General features: G+C 37.9%; 1 protein-coding gene across 1 annotated transcript; it reads left to right on the plus strand.

Annotated features, from left to right (window-relative positions):
- Window positions 1-1,800, plus strand: LOC139726475 (uncharacterized). The gene has a single exon (XM_071637430.1). It carries the CDS (start codon window positions 1-3, stop codon window positions 1,798-1,800), a length of 1,800 nt encoding a protein of 599 aa, XP_071493531.1.
- The last annotated feature ends 9,018 nt before the right edge of the window (window positions 1,801-10,818 follow it).

Genomic DNA, 10,818 nt, shown 5'->3' on the forward strand with positions numbered 1-10,818 from the left:
ATGATGCTCATCAATTCCGACGACGAGTTACTGGCGGACAGCATGCTTGACTCGGGTGACATCAAACCGGTCCTGGCACACCACGTCACCTGGATTCACAACGCACCAAAGTGCGACAGCTGCGCGGTTATGACCGGACTCGGAAGCGATCATTCCGCCCGAGACCTTCCCGCTTTTACCAGGAGATGTCCTCATCACAGCACCAGTATGGAAAGACCACGGATAAACGCAATTACACAGAAATCCTTTCCACCGTATGAAACGCGGCTTGAAACTGGCTTTCTACCAGATATCGTACAAGGTAAATCAATGCAACGAGCGCGTCGCTATGACCTGTTGCGAGATAACCCCGAAAACGATCTTGTTCTTGACAAAGACTCGAAGTTATTATCGTGTCAGGAGGACACGAGACACTCAAGTAATTCCCTGCCAAAAATAAGACAATTTCCGCGACAATCGAACGCAAACCACAGCGCTGGCTTGCGACTGAGTGTGAATACATTATATAACCACAGACTGTCTAGGTCGCTGGATATGTACGACCGCGTGAGACAGCTAGAAGTTGAGGGTCGATACCTCGCGACGCCCCAGTCCGACAGCCGAAAATGTTTGAGTGGCGCACGAACAGCTTCCGATGGGTCGATCACGGACAGTGGGATATATGACGGAACGACCGACGAAGAGGTACTCCTCAGTCGCGTTTCGCTCGACGAAAGCGCATCGGAGGGCGAGGAGGCCGACGATGTGCACGCACTGACTATTAATCCCTTCCCTTACGAGGCAGGGCGATCACCGTACGAGAATGACATCGATACTAAGCCCGAGAGGCCACCTACACCAATCAAACCGAAAAAGAAGAAGAAGAAAAAGAAAGAGCCCCCTCCACCACCTCCGAAGCCGAGACCGAAGAAGATCAAGAGACCTTACCAGCGCAAGAAGCCGATCAATTTCGCAGCACTCCGGCGCCACGAGCAAGAAGTGGCAAGGCGACATCCCATCAGAAAGCAATTCCTCTACTCGCACATTCTGGAGAGCGAACTCCAGAGCTACATTCCAGCGCGGAGGCCCGGCGGGAAACTGAAGCCGGTTTACAAGCGGTCTATGCAAACCGGAGATATCATGGTACCCGATTATCCCATAACCGTCGAATACACCCAGCTCGAAGAAGGTGATCACGCGCACACGAACTCTCCCTGGCAGATCACGCGGCGTCGGCAGGAGGCGCTGCAGGCATTCATAGAGAGGAGGCGGAAGATGCAAAAACACGTCGCCACTAAGAGCAAACGGAAACGCGTGCGGTTCATTCTTCCACCAGGACACGTCGACAGCGTAAGCGATCATGATTCCGTCGAAGATGAACTCGATGATGATGAGAATCACGAAGAAAGGCAAGCACTGTCTCTTGAAAATGCCGATGAACAAGGTGATGATGCAAACGGTGCAGAGAAAACTGAACAAACTCCAAAAGAATCTAATGAAAGGAAGGATGAACAAGCACCAGATGCAGTTGATGCTGCTGAAGCGATATCCCGCGACACAATGTCGGACCTCATAGGCGACTCGACCTTGAAGAACTCAGACGAGCTCGTAAGTAATTGGCTGCAGACGATGGAACCTAGTCGCCAGACTCGGAAATATTCGGGAGATCGGCTCAGCATCACGGATCAATTCGTCAAGCTGCCGAAGATATCCGAGTCGGAACCTCTTCCACGAATCTCCCTTACGCTTGCCGACGATGCTCAAATCATTCCAATACTAGACTCTGCAAATGTCGGTACCAACGAAGTTGAGGAAAGCTAGCTTGGTATCATGCCAAAAAGACAATGACATTTGGTACTTTTAACTGATTGATGTGAACAATTGGGTCAGCAAACTATTCATATACAATAAAGTTATTTGCTAAAATCACTTGATGGATAATTGATTTCATTTACTGCAAATCTGTAGCACATTATCGCGACCCTTTGTACAGCTGAGTGCAATGGTTACGAAATGGTATGTCAACAAAGTATTTTCCTCTCTGTGGTGATGGTAGTAAATCGTGTCTTGTTTTTTTTTTCTTTTTCGTTTTCATGAAATTAATGTCTAGTGCAAAAGAAGATTCAGTTGATAGCAAAGTCTAACCCAACAATCATGATATTGCACATTGAAATCAAGTGATTATAATCAATGGCTAATTAAGGTATGAATGGATAAGCATCAACAAATGAACAAAGTCGCATCCCTTGGCATGCTTGGAAAAAGTTTCAAAACGGGCCAATACAATTGGTATGTTGTTGTACTCCAAATTAAAATACAAAAGCAAAGACAGACCAAACGCAACCTGACAATGATAATATTCAGTGGGAAGGAATGTATTATGCTAAAGCGGATCTTATAACTCTGCCGGCCTTTAATGATGTAGATTCCTTTTGTCAAACTAAAGGCGAAACTCTGACATCACACAAATTGTGTTATAGTACCACAACATAAACCAAACTAGTACACACCCATTTGATTGAGATGAGATCTTTTTTTTCCAACCATCGTATTTTCACATTGTTATGGTTACTTGAATATGAAAAATGATGTGAAGCATCAGGCAAAAACAAAAGAGGAACAAGATACATCTTCTGTTAAAAATGTTTAGAATTCTAGCTGAGCCGTCAAATATAGCAGCAATTATATGATTAGCACTTTGATACTTCGAGAGTCGTTTTTTCCTCTCTCTCCTTTAGCAAATTGGGTCACCATCTTTGTACAGGTATCTCACCTTCGACGTAATTTTACCATTACCGTAAGCATCCATGTTATGTTCATTGTCAGTAGTCTTTTGCAATATAGTCTTGAATAGGTTAAAGTTGATGCTTATATCATGCACTAAACGTCCAACTCTTCAATCATTGCCAAAGTGCAGGTCACATAGATCCAACTCCTATAGATCCTCCGGCTACAAGGAAAGGCCTGAAGTATTTAATTGATTTAAACTAAAGTTCAAGTACGCATCGGCTAGTCACTTGTAGGTTCAAGAAGACGTTTACCACATTTACTAATTGAAAGTTATTTTAGCATTATCAGAATAACTTGGTATCAGGAAGGCTTGAAGAGAGATTGACTTTGGTCATTTTGGGTTGACTATACATGTATGCTATGATCTTTCGTTTGTTTAACAGTTTTCGACTCGTGATCTTTTAGACAGATGTGCAATATCCTTGATATGCTAACTTTAATATGACTAGATCCCTACAGTACGTTGGCAGTCACCATGATGCTGAAAATTTGTGCAGTTCAATCTTGACATTTCTGTGTGAAAAGTACTTTTTATTTGATAAATCTTCATGTTATCAATGTGAGTGTTGTAACAGTAGAATAGCCATGTCGAATCAATTTTATTCATTTGTCTTAGATTGTCTGTCAAATCTTTTTTTTTAGGTCTTCGACATCACTTTTCACAGATATATACAATACATTTCGCGAGTAAGAACATATTTGGTGTTGATCATTAGGCCAATTGTTCCACACCTCAATATTCACAATACAAAGTCCCTCTGTTCTTTGGCGTTAAAACGCATTGTGCAATATTCCCTACTTGCACTGCATTAATATTCAGTGGCAAAGGTCATTGATTTCCATGTTCACCAATGCCATCGCATTATGATAATTAGTGCTGGTTTATAAACAAAAGGATGATAATAGTATAAAGAACAACATTTATCCTTTTTTTTTTTAGATTGTAACCACGGGCAGAACTCAACGAAGAACATCTATTGTGATAAAATAATGTATGGGCCACAACTCTCAAAGATAAAGTGTTTGTCTTAGATAGCATTTTTTTCAAGTTAACTTACAAGTTAAGCAGAATCTTACGCCGTCATTTTGTTGAAATAAAGTTATTGATGATATAGATATTAACATAATATTAATTATAGAGTTCGCAATAGTTTATTTGACAAGATGTCAAGGCCGAGTGTCAAAGCTACGAGGGGGAAAGAAACCCTCTAAAACACACACTAACTTTGTCAGATCCGGACATGGAAATTCCTCATTGTTTCATCTGCATTGTGTGAACTCATTGAATTTGAAACAGACGACAGGTCACCCTACCCCCCCCCCCCCCTTTGAAAAATTGAAAGGTCGTCCTCTGCTGCATATAGTGGCAAGCATCTGCAGCAGGTTCAACTCGCGCGTACGCACATGGATACAACAGGTTGCCTTGATATCTGCCTGCAAAATTTTCAGGGCAAGTGATGCTAATGTTAGAATGTATATTCCTTGGATGATAATGTCATCTCTATGGCCCGAATTCACGAAGGTGGTACAAATGAAACCATGGTTTAAACCATGGACAAAAACCATGGAGCCCCAAGTGTCGCACGGAATATTTCGCTACGAAATTGGTCATTTCGTCGACAAAATGACCGTTTCGTTATCGAAATTATCATTTCGCGGACGAAATGTTCATTTAGGTATACAAAATGTTGTCATTTCGTCACAAAATAATTATTTCATTCACGAAATGACTGATTTCGTAACGAAATATTCCATGCGACACTCGGCGCTCCATGGTTTTTGTCCATGGTTTAAACCATGGTTTCATTTGTACCACCTTCGTGAATTCGGGCCTTCATGTGTAACATACATTTTTTTTTTTTTTGCGTTTATGCGCAAAATGGTGAAAGTGATCTGGAATCATTATTAAACAAGAAATCTTTGTCTTAAAAAGTCATCATTTTCGTGTGTGGTTGAAGTTGTATATTCTGTGAAATGAGTGAGTCTTTTCCACGCAAATTTGAGTGAGTTGTTGCATAAATATAGGTGTTTGGTAAGTGACAGGTATAAAAAAAGAATTAAGAAGTGTATAAATGTGCTTGATCACGTGCTCTAAAGTCGAAGAAAATAACCAACAAATAGCCCAATAGAATACTACATATACAATTGAGTATATAAATATAAGAACGACCCAAGTCCAATTTTTGGCCAAATTCAGTTTGACATGGGAAATTGTAGCTTATGCATGGACTCATCTTGTGTATAAATGATAAATCCTAATTACCCCCGGAAGTGCCTGAAATGAATGAGTTTAATCTTATATTAATGTAAGGATGAAGGACTTGGGTCATTCTTACATTCATATAATAGCGCCCTCTCTCATCCTTCTCCCATCTCTATAGCAGAATATCATGTATATGAATCAAAGAACGACCCAAGTCCATATGAATCAAAGAACGACCCAAGTCCACCACACAAAATGGCCTCTCCACAATTAATGTAAATGTTAATTGTCATAATAATATATGTTCTAATTTGTATATACAATGTTGCCTTCCCATCACAGTTAAATAGAATATTATTGGACAAATAAAAAAGATATGAAGTTTTTTTTAGTTTACTCGAAATGATCTTCCATGGACTTGGGTCGTTCTTATATTCATATACTCAATTTGTTCCAAAAGCGGATTGGATAGGAAATCTCTATAAAAAAGGAAGCAAAAGTCCAAAATGGTTGTTATGAACATTCTAGAATTGATGGCTAATCGCCCGACTGTGAGCCTGTCGTTTTTCGTTGCAAGTAGCACGAAGTAATGTCAAAGAGATAGAAGAGTGAGAAAAAATGGCGGAGAACAGAGATACAGACATGCACAAACATAATCAAAGAGTTTGACCATACAAAATAGGCTAATCGTCATTTCAAATTGTATCTTAAAGTAAGTCCATCATCACATAGAGCAGAATAAAATCTCTCCAGTGATAATTCACTTTTCACATAACACATAACAAAGAATATGCCTGAACTTATGATTAAAAATATCTCGTATTTTCTTATTATTTTCTCTTCTTTTGTTTTTGTTTTTGTTTTTTAGCAGTTTCAATCGCAAATATCCTAACTTAACAGGAAGAGAGCTAACTTGTTTTACGATCTCGAAATAGTCAAACGCGTACTTAACGTCTGATTATGATTGCTATGCATGTGTAAGTCCAAGACCTAGTTTGATATTGAACGTGATGATAAACTACTTCAGCTTGCCTACGTAAGCACGGCAGGTTGCGAGATCGAGTGCCACTGTCATTGCGCTCGTCCGTGACCGAATCTGATGAGTGCGCCGTGGCCTTGCTGCGTTTTTTGCTGGAAGCTGTGTGCTCCCCGGGTGACCCGCAACCTCGTGAGCTCGCCCGTATATCCACGCCCCTGGTCGAGTTTCAGCCACATCTTGGAGAAGTGGGGTGAATGTACGCGGATCTCCGCAGAGAGCCACAACCCGGACAGTGCTCCTACGGTGTGAAACTTTTCAAAGTACATAATGATATTATCTTTTATACCAGGAAATGCTGACATATTTTGCGTGAAACTGAGACTGTACTCTATATTATAGAGTACAGTCTCAGTTTCACGCAAGTGAATAGCCCCTATTGTATACAATGTCATGATAAGGTGAACATTGCCCACAGTAAAGTTTAGAAAAGAGCTCTAGGAAGACAGCGTTTGACACAGAAATAGAGAATCTAGAAATAGAAATCTAGTCCGGCTAGGATTGATAGAGAAAGAAGGGAGCCAAGGCAAACCATACACATAATGTGATCTTCATGATAAAACCACTGAATAGTCGCCAGCGGTGGATTTTAAAGGGATCGTATAGTTTTGGTTGAGACCTAATTTCAGGTTTCTAACATTTTTTGGTGAGATGAAACATGAAAGAGCATGTAATTCTACGAGGAATTCAATGTTTATTTGATGAAAATTGGTTTTGAAATGGCCGAGATATCAAAAAAAGCGATTCTAATTAAGTGTGGGACCCACGCTTTATTACGATCGCTTTGTTTTACTTTGTTTTTTGATGTTTCAGTCATTCCAAACCCGATTTTCATCAAATAAACTTTGAATTCCTCTTAAAATGGTATGCTCTGTTTTTATCATAAGTGCCTTCTTGGTATCTCGCAAAAAGTTAAAAGCCCAATTCTCATCTCCACCAATACTGTACCATCCCTTTAAGATAAGGGCGAATTCTGAAAGAGCAAACTCTATGCTTTAGAATAACATGCACTTTTAAGAGATTTTCTAAACTCATCTCAATAAAGGGACATAAGTAAACACTCAATAAAAAAAAGAGTAATGAGAAGAGGCTTTGAAGTTTAGGGTATTATTAATTGCCCACTTCACCCCGATGTGAATGAAAGGATGGAATAAAGAACAGGATATTAAGCTCAATGGCAAGCACTATAAAATGATCATCAAACTAAACTGAAAGTTTGCGCATCATTAAGTACATGATATTCTTGACCGACACTAACTTACAATTGAAGAGTTTGTTCGCAAAAACCGATAAGTCTATATTCGAAGATTTTGAAGTACGGTCTCTGTCATAAAGTACAAAATAATGCATTTTAAATGATATATTGGTCACTACATAAAGGTAAATTTTTGAAGTTATGGTCAAAAGATGCAAAAAAATTATTTTCATTCTCTTTATTTTTCTTGACCTTTAATCGCAGATATCTCCATTTGGCAAATATGGACTTATCGGTTTTTGCGAACAAACTCTTCAATTGCATCATCCTTTCAGAAGTTATGGGAGTCGAAAAGTGAAAAGTGCTAGAAGGGTTCCTTATAGTGCTCCTAATTCGCAAATCTGAGAAAGCCTACGTCCGACCGAATATAAGTGTTGTAGAAAAAAAATAGAAAGAAATAATTTGTTATATTCGCTTTATGATCCCAAATTTAGAACCCAACATTGAAAAAGAATTGCTCTTTCAGAAAATATCAAAAAACAAAACATTGACAAGGTTTTAAAATCCTATACGTACCATTCAAGTTAGCAAGTTATGAGCCAAAAAAAAAATCTATCTACCAACAAGAGATAAAATGGACCAATCAATATCAGATTGATGATTGAAGCTTTAGTAAAACTTCAGTCCTGCATTTTCTTTTATCCAAGGAATCCTTCATAATAATCTAAATAGGCCTATAATATTTTTATCATACTATTCATACTGTTCGTCGTTATCTTTTAAATCAGAACGGCGTGGATGGAATCATCGTTTGGAAACATGAATTCTACATAACATTCTATCTGCGTTACAAGGAGTGAAATATCGGCCAGCTGTATAGAAACACACACACACACACACACACACACACACACACACACACACACACACACAAAACACCTGAGATAACTTTAGCACTGTAAAGTGTACACGCATATTATGTGTCATTACTCATAAACATATACATAACATACACACACACACACACACACACACACACACACATATATATATATATATATATATATATATATATAAGTCTATAGGTGTGTGTGTGTGTGTGTGTGTGTGTGTGTGTTATGTGGGTCAAATCATGACATCATACAGACGAATTAAATTGGGAAGTACTTTATTTACAGACTTGCCATTACAACATGCAAACAAATAGCATTGCGGAGCAATCTATTCATAAGAATCATTAAAGTAGATAGTTAACACGGAATAAAAGTAAAAAATAAGTAATTACTAAATCTGTGCTTTCCTTCCACACAAGCGAAGGTCAATATCAAAAATTTTCTTTCCCGATCAAAAAATAATGCCTTTTCCCACTTTAGTGTGTATTTCTTTGAAAAGATACCTTATATTGTGTTTTTCATTTCTCAAGCTCGTTTTCTTTTATTAAAGGAATCGAAACATCGGTTTTATACGAGTCTTTACGCCGTAAAAAATTAATTATGATAAGAGCAAAGTAGATAACATGATAAAATTAAGGCCATGTACATCGGTACATCTATTTACAAAACATACACTCCGAAGAAAATATAACAATTCGTCTTTTGAGGGTCTTCTTTCACAGCTTTGACCATGAATGTCTCAGAACTGAAAATCTTGCGCAAAGTAAATATCATTTAGAAATATGAACGAATGAGTGCATCGATTATCATCGTCGGCTGCCCGTACAAAGTGAGGGAGTGTATTTTTTTAATAGTTATTTTATTTTGTGTGTATGTGTGTTTTTTCCTTTGGGGGGGGGAATTTCGAATATTTGTTTTTACTTGCATAACTAAAAAAAGAGTACATCGTTAGCTTTCCGATGATGTACAAGCCGAGCTATGATCATGATATTTCACATCTAGTTGATATGGCGCACGCTGGTTTTTCAAAATTTGCAATGAAAATATGGTGTAAACATATCCAAAAATCATTTTTTCTTTGTTGTCGTTGGCAACTGACGTCTGTAGTCACACCATCAAGTCTTGGTATAAAGTGGCGTTAAATGATGATATTTACATGAATTCCAATATATCGTAAAAGCAAAGACACGTACTTAAAATAATGCCATCCTGTTCCTTATCTCTTTCAAGTCTTCATGACAGTGTAAGTCACATCACATCGTCGCAATCATTGAATGTACTCGAATCTCTGCTCTTGAACAAATGTTAATGTTCCTCTGCTTTCTTCTCTTGCTTTACCCATTGCTCTCTCCATTTTGTCTTCTAACTCTTCTTCTCTTTATCTCTTAATAAACACTCGGAAGTTCCTGCTTCCTCAATTCTTTCAAAAATATCAAAATCGATGTCTTTGTCTGAAAATGAAAGGTTTTCCCGCTCAATTTCATCAGATTTGCATTCGACTTCATGAATAGGCGTTCAAGTTCAAACGATTTTCGTCAACACTCTGCTCTTGTGGTTCATTTTCATTTGTTGAGCATTTAGTTTCGTTTCATATCATTCCTTTTAAATTCTATTTCATCCACTGTAGAGATGGATTCATTCTATTTATCTGAGGAAAGTTGTCTTTCAATTTCGCGCTAGCTGGATATAGACGTTGAATTTCCTTCCAATACTGTTTTCAATTTCATTAATACACAAATACCTTCGCAATTTGAACGTTCGAATTCAGTCAACATAAACAAATTCTGTAGTTTTATGCAATTCTCACCGATTTCCTTCATGTTAAATTCCCCTTTTTACTGCTTGTAATTACATAATTTCATGTTTATATCAAAGTTGAAGTTTAAAAGTTTAAATCAATCATAGTTTCATGTTTTTCTTTCTCATTCTTCTTCCAGTTATACTTCATTTGATCATGATACATGGATGTATTGTTATAACTAACACATTTAATGGCCATAACTCATAACTTTTTGCATCTAAACATCCATTTTAACATTTTGGACCCCACCTCTTGGTAGCTTTTGAGCCCTGCCAGTGTATTTCCCTCGAAATTGAATGATCGCGTCGTTAAATCGAATGCAACTCTGACAAAATTAAACGGAAAAACTTAAATCACATCAATGATTATTATGACAATCTCACAATCACTGAAGTCATTATACTACTAAATCTATTTCAAAAATAACCAAGTAGAATTCTATATACAAATATGTCTACACTACATAGAATAGTCCTTAACACTATTGCATGAACTGCATTACTAATTTGATGCTGAGGGGGAAAGTGTCGTTGCGTGAGTGTGTGAGCTGCTTTTTTACATTTAACACAATTTATGCCAAAGCAATATCAAATAAATGTATATATTATTCTGATAAATGAATATTCTGGTGATCGTGACCATGGTGACATAAGATGATAAAAGGACTTTAACCTAACTCTGATATTGCCCCGCAATATACGCACCTCAGAACACTCTCTGATGTTGACATGATAAGCCATTATTCTTACATGTATATAAGCATACTATTGAAGTAAAATAACCACATAAAAAAGGTGCTACCGGTAGTATTAAGTGTACGTAAACATTGTCGTTAACCTTACTGTTGTTTCTTACTGTTGTTGCGTCGGTCAATGTATAAGCAGCACGCCTGATGATACATTAGGTTTCAGAGACATCATC

Source organism: Diadema antillarum, unplaced genomic scaffold (assembly GCF_040938485.1).
Source record: "Diadema antillarum isolate AM-2024a unplaced genomic scaffold, OU_Dant_1.0 seq00000085_RagTag, whole genome shotgun sequence".
Taxonomy (NCBI): Eukaryota; Metazoa; Echinodermata; class Echinoidea; order Diadematoida; family Diadematidae; genus Diadema; species Diadema antillarum.